This window comes from Camarhynchus parvulus, chromosome 1 (assembly GCF_901933205.1).
Source record: "Camarhynchus parvulus chromosome 1, STF_HiC, whole genome shotgun sequence".
NCBI classification, from domain to species: domain Eukaryota; kingdom Metazoa; phylum Chordata; class Aves; order Passeriformes; family Thraupidae; genus Camarhynchus; species Camarhynchus parvulus.
This window is the reverse complement of record NC_044571.1, coordinates 10904014-10929790: the sequence shown is the minus strand read 5'-3', so window position 1 is coordinate 10929790 and position 25777 is coordinate 10904014. Positions and strand designations below refer to the sequence as shown.

At 36.7% G+C, this 25777-nt stretch overlaps 1 protein-coding gene across 8 annotated transcripts in view; it reads right to left on the bottom strand.

Moving 5' to 3' along the window:
* Positions 1–25777, bottom strand: part of DMD (dystrophin) — a 1148514-nt gene that overhangs the window by 324503 nt on the left and 798234 nt on the right. For all 8 annotated transcript variants that reach the window (XM_030961382.1, XM_030961390.1, XM_030961407.1 and 5 more), the window contains 2 exons: positions 19771–19872; positions 14514–14622 (listed from right to left, as the gene is read on the bottom strand). In XM_030961382.1, coding sequence (XP_030817242.1) covers positions 14514–14622; positions 19771–19872 — 211 coding nt within the window. The remainder of the gene's footprint in view (positions 1–14513; positions 14623–19770; positions 19873–25777) is intronic.

Genomic DNA, 25777 nt, shown 5'->3' with positions numbered 1-25777 from the left:
AGTGGCAGCCATTTCAGAAAAGGGTGTTGCTAACCTTCTAATGATTATGGATTTACTGATCTGGATTTTGGCTTATTGGTTTTGGTTTTTTTTTTTTTTTTTTTTTAATCCATTGGGCTGGTTTTTGTGTGGTTTTTTTAATTATTTCTGTTTTTCTTTTTCCTTGATGTAGTTCTTTTGCATCAAGAAACTTCAAATATTACAAAAAATGTTATAAGGTACTAGCAGAAGTGCAACAGTCCAGTATAACATCTTCTCTAAAAACATCAAGATCCACCACTATCTACCATCAACTTCTAAGGATGGCAATAATCTGTTCCAGTTTGACTGACCCTTAGAATATCTGAGTTATCAAATTATTTATAAAAATTACCTCTAGAAAGTGTTTGTATAGTTGAGCTCCCCACAGAACACAAATGCCCCTTAGAACAGTATCTATCTCTTACTTCTCTTTGTTTATGCTTGCAAAGATATGACACAGTTCATTTAACAGAACTGTATAAAAATAATAGACAAATATAAATCAACATTATCAACAATATGTACCAAAGATCTCATTCTGAAAAAATTTATCCAGAACTCCACTGACAGTTTCTGTGACTCAAAGGGGACAGTATTTTGCTTTTGGTTTTGGTGGGGTCTTTTTATTTTTAGTTTGTTTTTGGATTTTTCTCAGGTCAATTAATTTATAAATGCAAAACTTGAATAATTTTTTTTTTTAAGTATCTGAGTAATAAATGCTATCCTAATGAGACATGTCATAAAAAAATAAAGGGCTTCATCTTTCAATTTATTTAAAACCATTTATAATGATTCACTTCTGTGATATGATAAGCATGAAAACCAAAAGGAAAATTAGAATTTAAGACATTAAATCACAGAAATATAAAGTTTTTAAGGTGATTTCTCATTAGCACGTTCTGCTTTTTAACACAGAACAATACTAGAAGAAAAATAAAACACAGAATAATAGGTGTGATTTTCAACTTGTTCTTGAACTTTGAAATACACTGATGAAATTGAGAGTACATTGGTATTTTTTCTATCTTAAAATTAATCTGTAATGTTAAACTTGAAGAGTTAGAGTAATTGGAATGTGACATGAAATTGAAATTCAAATATTGAATGCAAACCCAAGTAAAACAGAATGAAGCCAATTGCAAGGAAAGAATTTTCCCCCCTTTTACTCTGCTTATTTCAGTGCTGTGTTTCAAGAGAGGGTGAAACTGACAAGTTAAAACAAATAAAACTCTTTATTTAGGTACTGAACAGGACCAGAACAGACAGGAAGAATGACAATGCTTTCAAAAAGCTTCAAAGCCCTTCAAACACCCTCTTTCAAGCCACAGTCTTTATGCAGAACTGCCCCAGTTCACAGGAATGTTCGTAACCATCCTTCTGAATGCTTTTAGTGCTGGTTAAGTTGTAACCATGTAAGATAACTGCATCGACTTGGTCAAAGCTTTTTGACAAAGAAGAAATAACACAGTAACTGGATGTATATTTTAATTCAATTTACAGGTCTAGTCTGGGTTTTTAGTTCCATTGTGAGCAGCACCAATTAAAGGAGACGCCGGCATTAAATCCTCCATGCAATGAATAGCAGTAAAATACACCCACTGAACTTCCTTCTTGTTTTAGTCAAGGAAACTCAGCTGCATTTTACTCACTCTGAGCAAGCAAGGTACCTGTACCTTGTGCTATACACTCAGACAACAGTGAATTTGCTATTTTAACACAGGCAACACTGGCTTCTTTAGCGGCAGAACAAGTGAGTACTCCCCCTGTGGGCAAACGAGCAGTTCCCTGGGTACCACATTGTACACCAGGCAGGTTTGGCTTATTCATGGGAAATCTCCATGTCAGTTTACCAGCACTTCATCCTTGTGAGCTTGACTTGGAACAACTAAACTCCACAGCATACACAGGAGAAATTCTGTCAGCTACTAAAATACATTTTTAATTTTTTCCCCCTTGTGCTGCGGCATTGCAACCAGTTTTCTACCGAGTTTGAGCATCTACAAGTGTATCCCTAAACTCCAAGCAGACTTCTTGGAGAGAGATCTGGAAAGACACTTCTGAGACTGATTTATTTAGACTTGTTCCAGTGATAAATGAATCACTCATCATCTCTCTCTGTCCTTCAGTGTTAAGGAAATAAAGTCAAGAGTACATGAAGTTCTCCCATTCAGTACAGCCCCTCCCTGCAAGGTGCTCACTGCCAAAACCACTTTTTGCGGAGGAGCTGCAGCTACCTTCCAGGTGTTCCAGGTCATAAAGGAGCTCTAAAAGGAAAATAATAGTGGCCAACAGAGCTCTGATTAAATATTATGAATAATATAAAGTTATTACCTCAAAAAAAAGTCCATCAGCTTTGAAGTTTGAAAGCAAGGAACGTTTGGAATGTTTTTTTTTTTAGTGGTCTGAACTCAAAATAAAGTTTTTATGTTGATCAAAAATTATTGCCAACCAAATTCCACCCACAGCTCTATATGTGGAAAATATGCATCCTTAGGGCATTGTATCTCAAAACTGACATTTTATTAACATTTTAATCAGCTTTTCAAGATAAAAATAATGTTTCAAAGTGAGTATTTTCTATTTTAATACAACACCAATGTTTGATTTTCTTAGTCTTGAATATTTGGTAAAAAAAATTCCTAGAAAAAGAGGACTTGGTAACTGTATCAGGTATATTTCATACATAGCAATTTTTATAGACTATAAATGGGTAAAAGTTTTATACCTAATTTCATTCACACTTAGGGAACAGTCCCATTATATGTTACTGCTATCAGTTTAATACACAATTTAAGTGCCTAGACTACCTTTTAATTCTAGAAGTTCTTTATGACTCTTAACAAGTCATTATGGATTATATATAATTTTAATTATTAAAGGCAAAAGAAAAGAAGCTGATAGTTTATGGGATTATTAATTAAAGTTTAGATCTAAAATAGTCTGTGCAGTGGGATGAAGAGGCTGAAACTAAAGAACCCTTAGAAGTTCAAAAGAAAGTAAAAAGTCAAGGTTAAAATTCTTATAAGAAAAAGATTTACAAGTGAATGTGTACTGCTATATTTGAAAAATAACTACAAAATTATGGTTTCTAAAATGTTACTGTTACTATTACTAGATTTTTAAATGGCATCAGAACTTTAAATTCAGTAGGAAGATAAGTGTCAGCTTTCTCAGACTTTTCTTTCTTTGTCATAGGATAGATCTGGTAGAATTTTCTTGCCATGCTCCTATTTATATCTGGGAGTGTGACTAAGCCATTTATTGTACAATGCATTTTTCCAGGTTCCTCCAAACACAACTGCAAGATGTTTTGATATGTCTTTGACTCAATGTGAAGAAAACCTCTTCCACCACAAACACTGAATTACAACAGGAGTAAGAACACAGAAAATAGGTAGAGTCTACTAAACACTAAGAATTTCAGTGATATAAACCACATAAGTTGGCTTGTGTGCATCATAATGTAAATAAAAACCTTAGGCTGAGGTTAAATTAGTGCCACATAGCAAAAAATTTCACATTGTGACCTGTTGCTGCAAAGAGCTTCTGCAAATACTTTCTGTGTATGCAAGATACCTAGAAGTGGAATGTTAACAGTTCCCTTGGTCATAAGAGGTACTTCAAGGTAATTTCCATGTACAGAAGATAGAGTTTTTAAAAATTGCTCTTTGTAGAAGAGAATCAAGTTGGGGAATACTTCAGCAAAGCAGACACATATAAAGAAATCCATGGGCTCTGATGGGATTCACCTGTAGAGTGCTGGTGGATCTGGCATCAACCATTGCAAGGATTCCTTTTACAAACTTTGATAGATCAAGGCAAAAGGAAGAATTGTCAGAAGACTGAAGGAAAACAAGCATCACCTCTATCTTCAGAAAACAAATGTCACTTCTATCTTCAGAAAGGACAATGTGGAGGACCCAGAGAATGACAGCTTCACCTCAAGTCCTGGGAAAGTGATGGAGCTGTGGGCATCACAGGCTGCACTAGGAGGATCATTGCCAACAGGTGGGCAGGGCTGATCCTTCCCCTCTGCTCAGCACCTGGAAAACTGCATCCAGTTCTTGGATCCCTAGCACAAGACATCCATAGAACTACTGAAGAGAGACCAGTGAATGGCTACAATGATGATTAGGGGACCAAGACCTCTCTTATATGAGGAAAAGCTTGAGAGAGCAGGAACTGTTCAGCCTAGAAAAGAGAAGACTCGGGGGGAGCATGTATAAATATCTGAAGGGAGGGTGCACAGAAGGTGGAGCCAGGTTCTTTCCAGCAGTGCCCACCAGTGAAAAGAAAACAGGCACAACTGAAATACTGGAGGTTCCTCCTGAGTATCAGGAAATGCTCTTTGAGTGAGTCTTGCAATGGGTTGAACCAGAGAGTTTGCAGCATCTCCACTCATGGAAATACTCAAAAGCCACAGAAACACCATCCTGGGTAGCCTCCTCTAGGTCATCCTGCCTGAGTAGGGGTTTGGAACAGATTACCTCCAGAGGTCCCTTCCAATATCAGTCTTTCTGTGGTCCTGTACAGCTATGTTCCCAAACACTCTCTAAAAACCAAATTGGAAATAGTGTAATAACTGAGAATTCTTTGGGAAGGAAGCAGATAAGAAAGAAGATAATATGTGGAAATAATCCTGGCACAGTGTACATAAAGAATTCAATTGACTGCTCTACATGTGGTGGAAATAACTTTAAATCTGCAGCATTTGATTCTAATTAGACTATGACTCAACCAGGGACAAGTAGTGCAAAACCAACTGAAGATTGTAATATATATCTGTAAACAGAGGTAGCATTAATCTGCTTGGACCTATTGTTCCACTCAAACCTTTCTGAAAGATAAACTGCTCTAAAGTTCAGTCTCCTTTTAGTAATATAGCATTGTCATGGCGTTCTCCAAGAACCTTTCCTTAGGCAAAGTTCAGCATGATTGATGGGGCCACTAAAAATTGAAAAGCAAAAGGCTATGGTATGAATGGATCCCTTTTAGTGAGTGTGAGAAATAAGCAGACAGAAAATAAAGAAAGGTAGCCCAAGAACCTTTCATACACTTTTTGAAGAAGTAGTATTATTTATACCACTGCACAAGGCATTTGTCTTTTTCCAAAGGATAAGAGTCTTCTCCAGTGAGCAGTTGTTACAAAAGAGTTTCATGAAAATGAATGTTTTGTGCTACAGAAGTTGTGGTGCTGTAAAATCAAATTCTGTCACATACTTGCCTTATAAAGAACGTTGTGACAACATCTGTCACAAATGATGCAAGCACTTCTCAGTATTCCTTTTGTCAGTAAAAGTAACAAGTTCCTTGATTTAGTATGCAGCCTTCAATTGGATGACAATCTATATGGCAACAATTTACATTTCCAGTGTACTGCTATTGGCATGTAACTGAATTTTCACAGCTAATTCTTTGACATAAAGAAAAAAAAACATACTGCCAGCAGCTCCAACTTTTACAGTCTCATAAAAATCACCTCTTCTAATTTTTGTAAGGTCTATTTATTGATTTAACCGGCATAAATTGCTGTCTTATCCAAGGGGAAATCTGAAAAAAGGGTGTAAAAAATTGTACGCAGATACAAAACAACAAGAAGCCAGTTGAATTCTAGGTACCTTGCAGTTAAAAAAATAAACATCATAACAGATTTAAAGAAGCTGTGAAATAATAGGAGCACAGTTATTAGCTAATTTAACAGAATTACAGAATTCATGCAAAAATCTCCAAGTCTGTCCTTATTCTTCAAGTGGAAAATTTGCAGGATTAAAACCAGCTGTTCAAAGGCAACGTCATCACTGTCACTTTGTTTTGACAAAGGAATTACTGAAATCACTACAAGCACCTTCTGTTTTTTCATCATAATTGTAAAAATATCTTATCAGGCACTACTTTGTGAAATCCTTGTCAAGTTTTCTCATATTATGCTTACTTTTCAGGTCAAAATAACCTCCATTTTACTTTCACCCTATGAAGAATTGTCTTTGGAAACTTAAGACTGCCTGCCAATCTACTGTTAAAAAAACATCAGCAACGCAAATCTCTTCTTGCCTGTCTCCTCCACTGCATGTCCCCTGCTGCTCCAAACCATACAAAGACAGCAATCTGATATTTCAGTGATAAACTTCGTACGTATCAGACTAAAGAATTTTACAGCTGGAATAGAAGAAGTTTTCATTTGCCATCTTTTTCCTCCTTTTATTCTTCTATGGTGCAAGGAGCAAGTCCTTCTGTCATTGTCTCATGTCCTCTGACTAGGGCAGAAGTCCTAGAAGCAATTATGGGCTTTGCTCCTCATTCCCTGTAGCCTCCACTCTGCTCACACTCCTTGGCTGGCTGTTTCTCTCTAGAGCAGACCTAACTCTGAGGCAGCCCCACTCAGGACAGAAATGTGAGGAAGGCTGTCAAAGACACGACCAGGATGTCCCTGAGCACTGCTCCCTTCACGAGGAAAAGATGACTTGCTTTGCTCTTTTAAAGAGACAAATCAACAAAGAGCAGACAGGTCAAGAGGATTGTGCGCTGAATGGCCAGTTCCTTTCTACCATTCTAGCAAATTAAAGAGATTTTCACACAATGTAATTGTCAATAGGCCTAGTTACTATACAAAAAGAAACAGAATAGAGAGATTACTGCTATTTGCAGGTTGATGTTATCTGAATAGTCAAACCCCAGTAATTAGGGTTATTGTAACAAAAAGAAGTAGGGGAGAACAAGAGAGAGGGGGAGAGAGAGAGAGAGAGTGAGAGAGAGAGAAAGTAGGTTTAAACACTATTAAAAAAAACTGATTTAAAGGTGGAAGGCTAGAAACTTAGGCAGAAAAACTGAAAAAGGGTATAAACTACCATTTTATTATGCATATCCTTTTGCTAGGAACTCCACTCCCTTTTATCATACTTCCCAGAATAAACTAATCTAAATTTTTGATTCTATCTGTGTTTTAAAAAATGATAGCAGCCAGATATTTTGAAAATTACCAACACTGGATTCTGTTACCAAGATTATTGGAGCCATATAAAAAAGTCCAACCAGAACTGCAACTTAGCTCTGTGTCACTTGATCTAGGTTATCAATAATTGTCTGAAGAATTCTACAGTATGCTATAATTTACATTTCATGAGATTTAACCAAAATAAATCTGGCATATCCTGCTGCTACTAACTATTGATCAAGACATTAAATGAAAGAAAACAAGCTGCAAACTTGCTCCTAGAAGAAAATACCAGACTGTATTTTAAAAATTGAATAGGTAAATGTGGTCGTTTGAAAGACTAATGATAGCATTAATCTTATTTACATCACAAATCTTGACAGCTGTGCTTCAACAACTTGTTACAGAATAGAAAAAGTAGATCTTGGTTCCATATGTTCTTTATTAACAGTAAAGCAGCCAAGTCCTGTCTTGACTTTCTGATTTATGTTTCATCATAGGTATGAGGACAATAAAAATTCTTTTTAACTCAGAGCGAGTTATATTTAATCAGCTGAGCCCTGAAAAAGCAAGAGGTCCACATTCCTTTTGTAAACTGCACTGTCACACCTGTTTATTGCAGATCTTTCAAAGGGGAATCTACTACCAGATCCCTGAAACAGGATGTTAAATATAAAGGTGTAACCTTTGGTTTTCTTCAAATTGGGCATTTGTGACTTAAGTATATTTTGTATATATTTTTCACCTGTCAGAAAAGCCAGAAGCAAATCCTCAAATCAAGATATGTTATAAAGATCAAAATAGAAATTCTGAGAATAACAGAGATTTGTGTTTCTAAACTTGCTTATTATGTTTTTATTCATGCAGCTTGGAAGGCAGAGTGTCAGCTTTTTATATAGATGCTTTTCATTACTTCTCCCTGTTGGTGTTACAGCACATGCTGTGAATGACCTCCAGAGATTCCTGAAGCTATATGCAGAGAGAAAATTGAATCTGAAAGCTTTATTAGACAAGTTTGTCTTCAGCTTGTGTCTGATGTCAGCTGTATTGAAAAATAGAACTGCTTGTGAAACTGGGTCCTGACCTTGAAAAATCTCCAATCAAGTGGTAACAGATTCAGTTTTGTGCCATATTGTTATTTGCTGTATGTGTCACATATGTGACAAGTAAAAAAGCTTCCTAATGGAAATCAGATGGAATGATTAGACACTTATTTCCTGAATATAAAGGGGAAAACAGATATATGGCAATTTACCCATAATAGGGCCATCTCACGCTGGCATCTCTGAACCTCTTCATTACATGAGTCTGTGAAGTAAAATTACTCAAACCCAAATCTACGAAAATTATTTATATAAGCCATTATTTATTCCTTTATCCAAAAGAAAAGGTAAAGAGAGTAATCTGCTCCTTTACTAATCCACTTGTACAAGCATGAGCAAACTTTGTTAGGCCAGCTGAATAAAGGAGGAGTCTACTCTTACTGGTCTCTAATGTATTAAGAGCTCAAGGTGTTCTCTGTGATACTTCTCTGCTGCATTTTTACATATTCAGTTTCCCTCTTGCATTTTATTTTTGTAAAACTTTTGATAGCATTAAACCAAATTATAGTTAATTTTAAAAGTAGATATTTCTTTTAGAGTCAACATGCACAAGTATCAGAAACTATATGTTTCTAGACACATGATCATTATTGGAAATAGCATTTCTCTCTACTACAGCTTGTGAGAGTGATCTTCTTTACTGGTGTCCTATAACCAAAGTGACCCAAAATGGTTCACAAGAACTACTTGTCCCAACAGTTGCATGTTGTGGATTTTTACCTGTTCAGCTCTCTGGAGAATGGTTCTAGAAAATAAAGTTTTCTACCATATCCCTCATGAAAGCTTTTTAATAGCTGACAGCAAACTTCCTTTAAATAGTGAAGACTGTGTGCAACAGAAGTTTAATATCAAGATTTAATATCAACACAGGTGTCCAATAGTATTGAAAACACTGTAGATGTAAACACCCACAGACTGCTCAGTCTTTCCCAAAGAATTATTTTGAGTATTCTTGGTCTCAATTATACTATGCCAGCTGCTATAAACAATATAGACACTCAAATATCTGAGTTTACATTTGTTTTTAATTTGCCCTTTGAATACACATATTGCAATATTCTCAGGTGCACAAGTAGTTTTAAGACTAGCTTTTGGAAATTCTGAGAAACAGTGCTGAACTACAGCATATGTGTTCACTCAAACAGTGGGTATAATACATAAACAATGACTGCTTAAAGCATATTAGCTCTGAAATATAACAAAAAAGAAAGTGTATCTATTGCGCATTTTTTGCCCAAAGCTAGTTGTTGTTATTTTGTTTCTTACAGTTTTGTCATTGTGTCCTGATTATCTCTTAAATACAAATGGTTTGTGTGTTTTTAAAGAGGCAGTGGAACAGTACACAATCCAGCTCTGATGTCCATGGAAATTAATATATTTCAATGGTTATAATTTCCTAAACAAAGAATCCTTCATTCCCACTGAAAATATTAACCAAATATCATGTCAGAAATTTGACAGGGCAGACTTCATAATGCAGGATACTGCTATGTCCATCTGTACATCCCTCTATCTTAGAATTAATCAATATGGAATAATAAAAAACTATGCATTTTGAAAACAAAAGAAAATTCCAGATGCATACAATACATGCACTAGCACTACAGAAGAACTTTCAGCTTCTGAGGTAAATGGATTTTAGTTTTAAGCCTTAAGTTATTTCATCAAGGTATATATTTTCACATACATGCTTTTTTAGTGCTAAGTTTCCTCAAAAACCTACAGACTCATGAATGCTAAAAACTCATATGTTTGTAGCAGCACCAGGAGTTGTTTCTTATGTTATATACTGCAAGCAGTGAGTATGAATTCCAGCTGCATTAAGCCACAGCAATGCACACACAGAGTAACTGATATTTTTCAAGAACTGTTGTATATGATCTTACAAGCCTGGAACAAAGCAGCATGCCTAGACCAGGTGGGGATTTGCTTCACAGAGAAATAAAAACCAAACTGTATTTCCCAAACAGGAGACATACTATACTCCTGCAAGTAAAATACCAAAGGATAAGCAAATGAAATTCTGTTATCACTGCTTTCCTCAGATTCACTGGGGAATATCACTGTATCACCAAATATCACTGTTTTAATTCAAACTTCAAGACTTAAGGTTTTATAGACTGGAGGTGACTGACTGCTGTGAATATCTTTCCTGTACCCAATTGAATATATGGGCTAATAAGTGATGAGTTCTCTCCACCACCACTGCTGCTGGTGAACTTACTGCAGCTCACAGCCTTCACATTACAGCTCGAGTCTAATGGACTGAGCGTGATCCCTCACTCCTCTCCCATTCTTCCTCACCCATTCTAAATCCTGAAAAACCTTCTTCCCCCGTACAGGGAAGCCCAGTCTTTGGCTCTGTGTCTGCACTATCTGACTCCTACTCCTAAAGCAAGTTATACTGAAAGCACAGAAGAGTATTGATTACAGGCATTTAAAGAAAGATAACTAAAGCTGATGGCAAGTGCTGATGGTTAGCTCTGATGATGCAAAATTAGCTTTCCTCTAATTATTTGTAGAAAGTGTACAACACATACCAATGCATAAAAAGCCTTTGTGTCAAATGCAACTCTGCTAAAATCTGTTAAACACAACCAATCATTTTTTATCTTTATCTTTTTTCAGACCTCCTACACAAATGATGCTCCAAAATAAGACTGATAACTTTTAAAGTTTAAAGGGACAGATTCTACCTATTTTCAGAATAAATTTCACCATTGTAGTTGATTATAATTGTCATTCTTTTATTCATTTCACAGTCACATGTTGTTCTGTTTCACTTGATTAGGCATTTCATACAAAAAAAGAGGCAAGAAAGGGACAAAAACTTCTGTAAGCAGTAAAGAGAAAAAAAAGAAATTGCTTGTACACAGAAAACTCTTCACTGAATAAGTTAAACTGCAAGAGTATTGAGATAATGTATCACTCACAGTTTTATTAGATGAATATGTAAAATGTAAAATTAGTTGACAGAGTATTTTCAGGTGGATTCATTTGTAGTTAAAATTTCACTAACTTCAAGTACAGCATAACTAAAAATAAATGCACATCAATTTAAAGAAATTGTATTTTCAAGGTAGCTCTAAATAAAAGTGGCCAAAATTTTCCCCTAGCATCTCACTGGAATGAAGAAAAAATATGGAAAATATCTTCCTCCAGGACAAGTCAGGAGTTCCTCCCACCCCACAATGCATTCAGAGGGGTTTACAAAGCAGTATGTCCCTTTACCTAACTTAGTAAGTAAATACAGTGATAGCACTTCAGTACAAAAGAAGAAAAAGAAGCCCTATGAATGCTAATGATGCTATTAAAAAACTCTCCCTCCTGGAAAAGCACATTCCAGAACTGCTTTCCTCTCTGTTCAAAATGTTTTCAAACTGCTGGCTAAGCAATGCATTCAGGTACTTGGATAGAGACATTCACACCATTTCACATTATCCTGTCAAGTACAGATAGCAAGTGTGATTTTCTTCCTGATTCATCTTATCTTGGAAGTCAATCTTCGCTAAGGTTTTAGGCATACCCTTCAGCTAAGTACATTTTTTGAGCTGGAGAAGTAATTCCTGTTCCTTATGCCTGAGGGCACACTGGACTGCTGGAATATGAAGAACTATTTTTTAATGCTTCTTCTGCTGAAGAAACTATAATATGCAGATCTAGAAACAATTATAACCAGGGTGCTTTACCCCTGTAACAGCCACCAGATGGAATTTATTAAGATTCTCTGTCTGAGATCTTGTAACCAGACCAGACCAAATGATACCTGACAGGGCACTAAAGATGAGCCAGTTACATCTTCATTCCCTGGTCTCAAATACACATGTCGACATTATTCAATCCTGATGTCCCTAAAAGTCCCTGTAGGATCAGGAAGTGAATAATGGTCAACAGGAGATACTGACCTTGCTTCACAAAACTCTTCCAAAACAATTTGGTGTATCTTCCTTTACAAATGACCTTTAATGAGATTGTTTAGCTGCTGGGAGGCTTGGTTAAAGCTAACTCTCCCATAAGCAGTTTGAGTCCCTATGGTTCAGAAGAGCCAGAAACACAGAGTAAATAAAGCCATAAAAATCTATCATATGAGTGGTTAAAATAATTGCAGAATTTATACCCCAGAATTACTAGACCCATGACATTCAATTTCTTTCCTCCTCTCCTCCTATTCTTTTAAATGAATTACAAAAATACCTTAGTAGCAGATATTTTTTCCTATCTTTGCAGAAAACTGCTCTCTTGGCCTGGAGAAGAAAAGGCTCAGGGGGATCATATCCACGTGTTTAGATATCTGCTTGGAGGAGTAAAGACAGATCCAGACTGTCTTCAATAAAGCCCAGAGACAGGATGAGAAGCACCATGCAAAAACTGAAATACTAGAAATTCTACTTGAATAGAGGAAGAAATGTTTTTTACTGTCAGAGTTGCTCAACACTGGAAAAAGTTGCCCAGAGAGGTTGTAGAGTCTCTATCCTTGGAGATATTAAAAACCTGACTGGACATGACCCTGAGCAACCTGCACTAATCGACTGAGCTTTGAGCAAAAGGACAAGATGTCTCCCTGGGTCCCTTTTGAACTCTACAGTTCTATGTCAATACACCTATAATGAGGTGATCACAGTAAACTGGCTCAAATAAAGAAAAATTATGAATTCATGTTATAAGCACAGGTTCAAATTTTAAGTTCTCGTTACATCAGAAGAGAAATCAATCTTACTTCCTGCTTAATCCTTTACAGAACACCAGTGCTTTCATTTTCTGCATGTACAATTCCATTTGCTGAGTCTCAGAAATGTTAGCAGTCAGAGACTACATCTTGCATTAAGGTGAGTAATTTTGCAATTCTTCAGCTAGTGATGAGGTAATATAAAAATATATCACATTACTACTCTCTGTTCACACTCTTGTTCCATTATTATAATTTCTTTTGTAACAGCAAACTCACGACTTGCCAACATTTTTTCCTTCTGGAAAGAGTGACATAACCTGTTCACAAAGAAAACTGACACAGCAAGTTCAGGACAGCAAAAAATGATTACACATCTCCTTCATTCCCTCATATGTGAATTCCTATAGAACAGCTTGGAACAAAATCATGCAAAGCAAGAATGCTGTTGTATTATTCATTTAAAAATATAGTAGTGGTATTTGGCTCTTTTTAGAAAGTTGAAATAATTGCCACTGGAACCACAGCAGTTCTAAGGGACTAAACCCAAATAATAGCTCCTTTTTAGTAAGATTCAACATGTCATGAGCAAGACAACTCCTTTCCTTGAACTCATACATGCTATTTGCGCAGGAGCTGGACTGTCTTCTGGTACTGAAATTTCTGGATCCTCTCTCTATGGAGAAATTATGTAGTTCTCTGAAAAAAAGGGTTTTCTTCTTTGCTGTCTTGGAGGACCACTATTAGAAGGTAGAGAATTCTCCAGTTTAAGCTTGTATTGTATGTTACGCCCTAGAACGTGTTAAAAACAAGAGGGACCAACAACCCACATGTAATCCAATCCCAAGTGATTACTGCAGCTGTATCACAGCCTGAGTTACAGGCAATCTGACAGAGATTGGGGGGAAAGATTTCTTTCTGCTCCTCCCACATATGATGAGCAGCTTTCCAAATGGTATAGGTAACATTCTTCATTCAAGCAACTGAAATGGTTCAACATCAAGTAAAGAATCTTAGAGACTTTAGAAACTCACATTGAGCACAGTGCTTCCATTAAGCATTTCTTTTTCACCCATGCTAAATCACTACATTTTAAAGGAAAGCACTGGAAATAAAATCCATTTATCAAGGAAAAAAATGAAGAGTTTGTAATCCTTGTAGGGAACAAGAAGACACAAAGAGATATGAGAATAATCCAATATAAATATTGTCAAAATAATTTAAATGAAACAGAGATCAGATGTCTTGTTGTGTATTCATGAATGCAAGACACGAAAAAACATAAATCACAGACAGTGTTTAGCTGCAGAATCCTTCCTACCATGTTGTCATATGACTGTCTCTGCTAATAGACAGGCTTTGTTTTGAAACAGTCTGACTTTATTGCCCCATCAGTAGCAATAATTTCAGAATTTCATTCTGTGACCAATCTACAGGTACTTGACCTATAACATTATTATTTTTAATTTAAACAATTTGTCTCCCTTTGTAGTATTTCCTCCATTAGCATATGTAAAAAGTCAAAATCTCACCTCTGCATGGAATGAAAGAAAAATGACTTTGAAACAGTAATAATTTGAAAAGCACTCTGCAACCTTTTCATCAAATGATAATCTAATTTGTCTTCTGGGATACATTGCATAAAATAGAAAAGCAATGATAAAAAACCAACTTGAATGCCATAGTAGCACTTTTAATGATGCTGAATTAATTTAGACAGTCACCAGCCATTTTAATTTTAACTGTGTGATTTGCAACTATTTTTAAAAAATACATATAATGAAGCACTTACAGACACCTGAAGATAGATGGCCAAAGGCTGCTAATGCTGGCTTTTCCTTTAGTTGTTGAATTAAGTGTTGTATTGCCTTCCAGTCAGCATTCAAGTCTTCTAATTTTTTCTAGAATAGAAGATAACAAAATAAATTTATAATACATACATTAATGTATCACAAAATCACAGAATGTCTTAGGTTGGAAGGGACCTTAAAGATTGTCTAGCTCCAACTCCCCTCCCACCATGGGAAGGGTTGCCACCCAATAGATGAACTTCCCCAGGGCCCCATCCAATAGAGATTTGTAATGTAAACAAATGCAAATGCAATATAAATACATGCAACATAAAATAAGTGTTTGGGGTTTTTTTCATCTGGTGGATCGCCTGAATTTAAAAAAAAATATGAAACAGAAAGATACAACAATGAATTTTCACAAATGGGGTAGAGGGACAAGTAAAATCCTTTCCAGCTGTGCTACAAAAGAGTTTCCTGGTGTTGGGGCCCTAAAAGCATCTTTTCTCCTCAAAGTTTGGCTGCTGAAGCTCAGAGCCAACTTAGAACCAGCACAGGTGCCTGACCCTGACCACAGAGTGATTTCCTGGACCAACCTGAGCCCCAGGGTTGTGTTTGATTGCCCTCACAAGGCCTGGTCCTGACCCTGCCAGGGACAGCCCCCCAGCCTGAGAGGCTTGGCATTTGAGCACTGTGAACATGAAATTTAATTTTTTAAATTAAAATAGAAAGGTGAGTTATGTGTTTCAAAAAGATTTTCAATAAAACCTCTGCAACTTCTAACATCAAATGCAGAATTTATTCTTCTGCACATTAAATTAAAAGAAAAAAGTCTTTGGAATCTTCAGGGTACCATAAACTTCAGTGTGTGAGCAAACAGTCCTGTGCAGTAAACAAAACCTGCAGGAAAGTCTGGAGTGTGAATAACATCAGTCCTCAGATAACCCTGAGAGGTATTTAGATTTGAATATGTTGTTTCTACCTCTCTTTTTTTCTTGCTTTAATTACTGTAAAGAATGATGAAGCTTTGCTAATTCTATGCTGACGCATCTAAACTCTTAAATGAAGACAGCATTTCTCTTTAAGCTGCTCTATGATTCTCTGCCACAAGAAGCAGCACAGAGTACTGATGCAGCTCAGGAATGCTTTTAGCATTCTATGGCTTCAATCCACAACTAGATATATAGCCAAAATCACAATCCAGCCGTGCTAAAAACAGGATGCCTATTAAGAAAGGTACTTTAATTACCTAAAGTCTAAGCTGACAGAGGTCAATAGGAGAGGGATGGAGAACAATGCTCATTAAATTGAATTACGTGTGTACCCATACACACTCACACACAGACTCTGAGGCAGTGGGGAAGGTTTAGATATCAGGAAAAAATTTGTCACCCAAAGGGTGCTTGGGTACTAGGCTCTCCAGGGAAGTGGTCACAGCTGCAAGCCAGTCTGAGTTCAAGAAAGGTTTGGACAACACTCTCAGACACAAGGAGGATTCTGGGGCTGTCCCATGCAGGGCCAGGAGTTGGGCTCTATTCCATCATTCCAATATTGATCCTTGTCATTAGCAGCTACTTAATCATTCTTACATATATGAGCCTGAGATTTCTTGCCAGCAACCAAATAAAAAACATGCCCACCAGACACGTTAGAGTGGTTGTCCAGGGCAACAGCTACACCACTAATAAGAGAGCAGCCAGTTCTAAACCCTTCTATCAAAATTACAGTTTGATCTTGCATCTGGCATAAATTAACATGCATGCATTAAAATGTTAACTTCTTTGAGCACAACAATTTTGCTGTAATTGCAACTCTAGAGCTCTGGCGACAAGCATGAACATCCAAATATGTTGCACTTAGCACAAAATTTATAGATTTTCTTTAAATGTCAGCACTGGTGCAATTTAAGCAATGTTAACACCATTATGCGGACTAATCTTACTGACAGCACTAAAATTAGATATGAATGTTTAGAGAGAGAAATGTAGTCTTTTAAATGCAAGATTGAGAACAATGAAAATAAATTCCTCACTATTTCTCACCCACCAGAGGAAAAGACAAATTGAGTGCTGTGACAAGGGAACCACAGCTCTTCCACTGGCACAGAAATCCTTTCCTGAATAAACTCTTCTGATTAAGTGCTGTTAATCATGAGATTGGGGCTTACATCCTTTCTATTGCCACTGACACCAGCAGTAACCTCTCTCTCCCTCACCTTCAAAAGCTTTACAGAAATGCATTTCAAAAGCATGAAATCCATTTTATAAAAGTGAATAGGTCTGATTATTAAAGTGCTAGTGCTTAAAGGATCACACATCTCATCCCATTCTTGACTCTTGAATCAGCATATACAAGGATTTCATTTGCCAACAAAAATGTTTTTACAGACTTGTGTTGCAAAATTCTATTTTAGTATGCTTAGTGAAGGTGTGAAAATACACTTATTTCAGTGACATAACTATGAGATAAGATTATGTACATGTCAATATAAATCCATGGGATTTCATTTACATTCAAAATACTATAATGAGAACATATTATAAAGGTTACAAAGATAAGCAGCTAAGCATTAGGAAATGCCAGAATAATTTTAACTATGAACATTATTTCAGATAAAATGCACATAAATTGCGGGGATATCTCCAATTTTCTGGCACATACTACTTTTGAACACAGGAAAGGCTGTGGTGAGAATAAGTCAATAGGACCTCTACTTCATTTATTGAAAAGAATGGGAAGATTTGTGGTGAATTAAGGAAATAATGGAGGGAAAAAAGCAAAGCTGCCTCAGAGAACTAAATAATCTACAAATTTGTCAAGCAATGCTAGACAAGTAATTAATGCTTTTAAAGAGGGCATGTAATGTTATCTCCTTTTTTTCTGTGCCACACACTAAATAAGAACTGTGGGTCTAAGTATTGAATTGTTGCTTGCACTGTAAGTGATGTTCATATCCTGAACTGAATTAAGCTGGGTTCAGTCTAAACCAAGGGTACCAGAGCAGCAGTAATTAAACAATTTTCTAAAATTTTGAGTTTTAGCTTTGCAAACTTGCTAATATCTTTCCAAAACTATCTTAATGTGAGTAAAAATTATTTTTGCTTCCACAAAATACCTTTCATGTAGAAAATTATTTTGAAGGTAATCAAAAAGTTTGTGTTGAAACATATAAATAGCAGACTTTGCTGAAAGTCACTCAGGAAGAATGATGACTTATGGAAACCTACCTACAGCATCAAGAAAGCAACTCAACAGTCCTGACAGCATATAGCCACTGAAACAGAAATTAGCCTCACAGGTTGCACAATTAAACGAACTACAGAATGTAAAGAAACAAGTAAAACGCAATCAAAGAGGGACTAAAAATTAAATATGCACTACTCTGCAAGTTACTAATGTCCTCACAGACACCTCTTTTAATATCATTGTCAAAACTATAACTTAAGGAACATTATAATCTTTAAGGAGTCATCTTTTTCCAGTAAATCTGGTAAAAATTGGAGAGTTTCAGTCTTTGATGTGAACACTGAAAATATATAGACAGAGTGTACTTCTGTGTCAGAATTTTGGGCTAAACAGAAAATTTCAATGTAATTTATACTTCTGTCATTCTTACGTAAAACACATACTAGCTCTTCCTCTTGAAATTACCAGCATTCATTCTGCAATTCTTTATATGCAATTAAAAGAATCTAGAAAGACAAAATCTCTATCTTTCTCTTGTTTTGAGTTCTCTGCTTGTTAAAATGTGGAATGAGATCCCCAAAGGCTGCAGCTGAAGTCACACAAAATGATTAAATGCAGTTATTGGGGAACGATTCTTGTTCCATCATCCATTCAGTGTGTAGGTGACATTTCAGTTCCCAACAAAAATAGGGGTTTATTAGCCAAGGAAAACACCCAACTGTCTTGCTTCTGCCCACTCAAGTCACCTTGAGTTTACCTCTTCTAACATTCTATCATGTTTAGGAGAACTGACCATTAAAAATTCACGTATACAAAAGGGGATATTAACTCTTAAGCACTTCTGTTTAGGAAAGAAGATGAGAAACCAAGTAATTCTTAAACATGTATTAATTTCAAAAGTGGGTATCAGTTCATTCATGTGTTCTTGTGAATGGAGATCTGCAGGTGATCTATTGACAAGTAATTCAGAGGAAATTTTGTAAAAGTAGGAAAAGAATATTCCAACTATAGTGACTAAATAGAGAGAGAAAAACAAGAAATTCACTGCAGACATCACCTACAGACGTCTTATATCTGTGAAGAAGCCCTTTTTCTGCCAGTTGTGGTTTTGGAGTGCTGTACATTTTGAAAAGCTCTAAATACAAAGTTTATTATCTTGGCCCAGTCAGAAGCAATTTTAATAGATACTTAGTGTAATCAATAAGTGACTATTACTGTTTCTGGGAATTCTTAACCATTATGTTTACAGATACCTAATTAGCAGTAATAACACTAGAAACCAGACCAAGGTCTTGCTGTATGGCATTGACCTCACTAGTTCTCCTGCTTGAAAAGCAGCTGAACCAGACATGGGAGGGGATGCTTGCTGATGACTTCGAGATTCTACAGGATAGAAAATTGCACTCTAGGCTCAATTAAGGTCCTCATAGTCTTTAGGAAAAGCATGTAAAATATCCCTTATAACTGATTTGTGAGCTGAAGAAAAGGATTCCACAGTACATTTTTCTAAAAGAGAAGTGCTGGGAGGCATAGCCTTCCAAACAATATGTCCTCTGCTCCAAAACAGAATCAAGTCAGTAATTCTAGATAAAATTTGGCAGAGAAATTGAGTGAGAAAGTTCTATGTTGCCATGTGTTCTTTCCTTCAAAATGAAAAAAAAAGATGAAAGCAAAGTGCTCTGTTTATAACTTAACTCTCACCTTTTCTAGAAAATTTGCAATTTTTTTAAAATTTGACAAAATTTCTGAAAGTGAAATTTAAAATAAAGGAGTTTAAAAACAAGCTACATGTTGCCATTAATTACACAACAAAAATTGCTTTTGCTTTCAGTGTGAATTACTCTTGAATGAGTAAAACAACCTTAATGTCATAAACAATATTCCCATCACAATATGCATAAGATTTTTAGCCGGGAGCATTACATTTTCTTTGACTATGCTGGGAAAAAGAACAAATGTCATTTGCCAGGTTCCTTTATTGATTTTAAACAGAGCACATCAAGGACAAGTGTACAACAGGGGAAGCATAACCTATTACACAGCAATGGATATTGCTAAAGGTTGCTTCATTACCTTTACTGGATGAGTAGCTGGTTTTTCCTTGTATAAATGACGCCCTTTAGACAAAACCTCTTCCACATTCGGCTGTTTAGCCTGCACTGCTGCTTCAGTTTCCTGAAAAATAAAAACACAGTCAGTCTAGATTAACCATAGCATAAGCAGTAAGAGTGAATAGTCCCAAAACTCCATGGGGAGTGTACAACACCAGCAGACAAGTTTCTGTTCAGAGTTGGTGTGGGGGTAAACACAAGGATAGCAGCAGCTGGGGACAAAGAGGATCACCAGAAAAATCAAAAGTAAAGAGGGACAGAAAAAGCAATGTTACCAAAATAAACAGTGGTCAGTCACTTCATCTTGAAGGTCTCAATAAAATGAATAAAAAGCTAGTACAAATTCACAGTAAGAAAGACAGGCATGAGAAATCTCATTTAAGAGGCTCTGATGTTTTGTGTGTTTTACACTACCAGCTGATGAAAAGCGCACTGGTTAACATTTCTTCATAAAGTATGTGGCATTAAAACTGCCTAATGAGATGTGACAATGATACTGAGTTTGGAAAGATTAAAAATTTTAAAAGAAGACTGCAATTGTGAGTACTAAACTTCCACTTAGGTAGTAAAAAGACTTACAGAAACTAACTAAAAAGAAATGCACAGTAGTAGCGACAGTTCCTAAAGGTTCAGGGAGACATCTATCATTAGCAACAGCACCTTACTGAATTAAAAACCAGCATATTCTCTAGCAATTTCTTTTTTAATATGGAAAGGTGTAATACATGTGCTAACATAAGGAAATTCCAAATAATGTCTCCCAGCATACAGCAGCTTCATTTTGTCAAGCACTGACCAAATAAATAATGGGCAAAACTCTATAATTAGGACAAAAAAATGAAACTAACCAACCAACCAAGACAAAAATCCAAACCCACTGAAAATTGTAAAAGAAAAGATAAATTACATCTAGAGTTCCAAGATTCATGGTTTATTTCATTTTTTTCTCTAGTAATACAAGTGAAACAGTACCTGAATTGTTAAAATTAATTGGTTGGGGTCTTTTTGTTTTGCTGTCTTCACCCACCTACAGTATTGGTTGGTTACTTTGTCCTAATCATTGCTGACTACCCACCGACTCTCCAAGCTAATTTTCTGTCCACATTTTCAGTTATCATAAACGTGACAGTAAACAAGATTGTGTGCCAGGTATGTCACTATCTGAAGTAACACATTGTTTTATTGGTGAAAATCTGCTGTTCTTTTCACTGCAATAAACCTGCTGAAATCTACGCAATTTTAAGTCCCTAAAAGGGGCTATTTTGCTCCTATGTTTAAACTCAACATATAAAGTATGCCTACACTGCTCCCTAAAACTTTACTTGCAAAACTTTTTGGACAACCACTAAAAATAAAGGCTTAGTAAATTCAATGTCACCTTAACTTTTCAAATTGGTCAACAACAAATGAATCAAATCTTGCAATGATATTTGAATGCAATGATTTCTTGCAATGATATTTGAAACATGTTTCAATTTCATTTTTTCTTATTACACATTTCAGTGTCAATGAAATATAATTGTAAGGATTCATAGAGAATGAGCACTGAAAAGCAATGCATTGCAAAATTGGGGTATTGAGGTGGGTGAGAGTTTATTAACCTTTTGATAAAACCCTCATTAAAGTCTGATTTTCTTTCTGTTTCACTACTATGTTAACTTTTTACTTCCCTACTCAACACATAAAGAAAACAAAATAATCAAGGAGTGTTAATGAAGAGGTAATTTTCTCCCTATCTTAATGAAAGCTAGGCATTTTAATAATTGTTACTTAGTTTTTGTTTCATTGTTTGCTTTGGGATTTTTTTGGTTTTATTTTTCAAACTAAGCTATCTGCAGTATTTGGCCAATATTTCCTCTTCTGTTATTCTACATGTCTCAAATACTCATTTTCTCTTATGACAGCATCAGTTACCATAACAAATTCTGTAGCAGGAAAATCACATTAAAACTCCTTATATAGTCCAAGAATACCAAGAACACTGTGGATGTGCCTATGCTGAGGGTGTAACCTGTGGCATCAATGTGCCTTTGAAGTGGATTTCTCAATCCTCCACCCTCACTGGACTTTTTTTTTCACCATGGACTAGTCTAGGAGCACAGACACCATTTTCTTTCAGGCTGTAACCAGTGTGGAAGGTGTAATGTATTGAGTTGTTAAATCACTGATTCCTTTTGCTCTACAATTTTCTGGAGTTACATGAACTAACCTTATGTAGTCTGATCTTTCAAATTCAGTGGCCTTGACCTAAATCAAAATGCATTGTGCAAGTCTATCCAATACAGCATGATGCTTCCTTTGAGATACATGTGGCAATAAGAATAGAGGTAAGAGCACAGGGAAAAAGAAGATCTCAATATCTTGGCATTCATTTGGACACTGCTGAAATTAACAGGTATCTTATCTGTCAGAGCAGCAAATACTTTGACTGTCTCCCACTAATCCCAATATCAATTAAAATCATAACAAAATTACTTTGAATAAGTACACATTTGACACAAAATTGCTGTAGTAACTCTTTGCCCAGTTCTTTGCTTGATGGGATAGCCTCTTGATGGATCCTGCCCAGTGAACAAGTTTCCAGCAATTTCAAATCCAATTGCTAGGTGACACCCTATTAGTGGGGTTGACAGGCAAGAGAGTAGTTACAGGATTCTGCTCCATCATTTAATCCCCTAAGAGTAGAAAATGGTAATGACCACAATATAGCCTCTGATGGTTTGCACACAAAAAAGACCACAGTTATTATCTAGGCTGTGCAGAATCCAGAAGAGCAGCATATTCCCAGTGCACAGCCTGACCTCTAATCTTCATCACACAGGACAGGCTACGGCTAAAGCTAGTAGGAATTGTAGATGCTCATTTCCATCAGTTTTTAGAGAATACCAAAGTCATATTTGTTTTAAAGTCCTGATCAAGTCCTCACACTCACTTTGCTGTGGGAGGATGCAGAGCTGTCTCTGGGAGACAGAGCTGACTGCTGGAATTGCAAAATTTATGAACTGCCTGGGAAAGCAATCATAGTGCTGCTTCTGGGCTGGGTGATGAATATGCTAATTCAACTTTTCACACATATGGCAAATTAAAATACATCATCACTGGAAACTGCTGTTTCTCAAACATATATAAACAAGAATCAGAGGCTACCTTTATCCATGACGCACTATCTATGAATTTTCAGTGGTGTTAAAGTAGTGCATCCAAACTGATGAAAGCCTGCTGCTGAATAAGCCACAGTAACTTCTGCATTTACAACAACATGCCAATTCAACCTGCTGAACAAAGTTACAGGCTGAAAAAGTGGCAAGGACTTGTCTACAGCCCCACCTGGACTATGAAAGTCTATTGATATAGCTCAGAACTCAGAAAATTCCTATTCCCTAGCTGAAACCAATATATTGACTAAACCTCTGGTGTGTATGCCAATGGAAGATAAAATTTCATGGCTTGGCATATGTTATTTCAAGGGATGGAAACTATCCTAGCAGACACAGACAAGCTGTTTGACATATGCTGCACATATTTTAGGAGGCCCAGTCCACTACAGCATTGGTCTATATTAAGAATCACAAGCACTGATTCACCTTCCCTGGTAACATTAGCGACTTTTGGGGTCAATTTCCCCATGAGCCTACATCCTTTGGAAATATTCTGCTGGGACAGTAGAGGAAGTTCAGGGTGATTAAGTCTGTGTCTTCACAGTGAAATACAATACAAAAATGGAATCTTAATTACAGCCTTCAAACAAAAAAAAATGCAACTTTGAAATTAGTATAGTGAGTTGTTTCAAAACCTCCTGTTTCAAGTTGTTTCATGACCTCTTTTTAGCAAAACAGTACATTAAATGAAAATTAAAGGAGGGAATTTATTCACAGGAAACGAGAAGCACTGAACAATTTCTCTTTACTTATCAAGACAAGGCAGTGATGCGTAACAAGCAAATATAATAAATCTAAAATCTAAAACTGTTTGGCTGCTTTTAATTTCAAACAAACTTTTATGAAATAACCAGATATAAATCTCCATATACATTAAACATGATAATGGAAAACTACATTTAAATATGTTTTTCATTTGTTTAGATGTAGAAGAGCATAACTTGTAATGAGAATTCTCAGAGGCGGGTCTTATTCATGCACAGAGGGTTATTAAGGTTAGAAAAGACCTCCATGATCAAGTCCAACCTTTTGATACCTAAAGTTTTTTAGCTTTTTCATTTATTTGTAGCTTTGTAGATTTTTAATATATAGTTTTAGAATTTCTAGAACTTTATTACCATTTTTCATACTTTAGAACAATATCTAACTCTTTTTAACACATTATGTTACACTCTTGAAATTCTGTTTAGTCTTATTGTCGAGAAAAGAATTTCTAACAAGGACATCTTGTTTTGCACCAGCATTTGAGACACAAAACAAGAACCACCTGGAGACACTCCAAGGTGCCCAAGGGTGGGTCACCAGGCAACTGGTGTGCAACTGGGTGTACCTGATAGAGAGATTAATTAATTAACCTTATAAAAATTGTAGAAATCCTATATTTCTTGCCTGCATAGCTGTATTTGTGCACCTGAAAGCTTTAATTAAAGAGCTGCTCTTTATATTAGCACTTTAACATTGTTTGGAAAAGCTTTTCTTCTGATTACAGACAACACTTCAACCAAACACTACCACTTCAGCTAAACTATAGCATGTAGTGCTTGGAACTTGAACTTCTTGAACGCTTCCAGAAATGGCGACTCCACCACTTCCCCAGGCAGCATATTCACCCCTGACCATCCTTTTGGTGCAAAAATTCTTTCTCATGTCCAACCTGAACCTCCCCTGGCTCAGCCTGAGACCATATTCTCTTGCTCTGTCACTGGTTGCCTGTGAGAAGAGACAGACCCTCCCATGGCTACAATCTCCTTTCAGGGAGTTTGAGAGATCAAACTGAGCCTCCTTCTCTCCAGGCTAAACCATTGCAGCTCCCTCAGCTGCTCCTCATCAGACCTGTGCTCCTTCCCCAGCTCTGCTGCCTTTCTCTGCACTCACTCCAGCCCCTCAATGCCTTTCCTGTAGTGAGAAGCCCAAAACTGGACACAGGATTTGAGGTGTGGCCTCATCAGTGCCAAGCACAGGGGGACAATCCCTGCCCTGGTCCTGCTGCCACACTATTGCTGATCCAGGCCAGGTGCCATTGGCCTTCCTGGCACCCTGGGCACACCTGGATCATGTCCAGCTGCTGCTGACCAGCACTCCCAGCTCCTTTTCCTCCAGGCACCTTTCCAGCCACTCTTCTCCCAGCCTGTAGCCTGGGGTTGTTGTGACCCAAGGGCAGGACCTGGCACTTGTCCTCTTTGAGACTCTGCCCTCAGCCCATTGCTCCAGCATGTCCAGATCCCTCTGCTAAACCTTCCTGCCCTTCAGAAGATCAACACTCCTGCAAACTGCAAACATTTCCCCCTTTTAGACAAGTGAATTCCATCTTTCTCCAATAGGGCTGGTGCTGTATAAACCACCCCTGATCAAAAAGTGCAATGACAACAATCTTTAAGACATGTATTGATCAGGTGTGTTCTGGACCTTTCAGAATTCTTCCTTGCTACCAAAGGGATTGAGGAAAATGTTCCTTTTCCTGTCCCTCCAACCAGTCATCCCAGTGCCCTGAAGTCCTTTTTGATTACTCTAGAACTTCTTGTCACTGCTGACTTGGACAACCAGAAGTGGGTAATAATCAGAGTCCAGGGAGTCTCTTATATGGACCCCAGAGAGGCAAAATACTTCTCTGTGGGATGGATCCAGTTTGGATACAGGGCCCTCAAGTCCTCTTGGAAGGAGTCACCTACAACATTATCCTTCTTTATTAACAGCTGTAGATGTGAAATTCCAGCAAACATTCACATCTATCTTTCAAGTTACTATTTCCACACATTAAGGAAAAAGCCATAAATAAGTGGTGAGGTTCTGAGTGTCTCATTTTTTCTCACA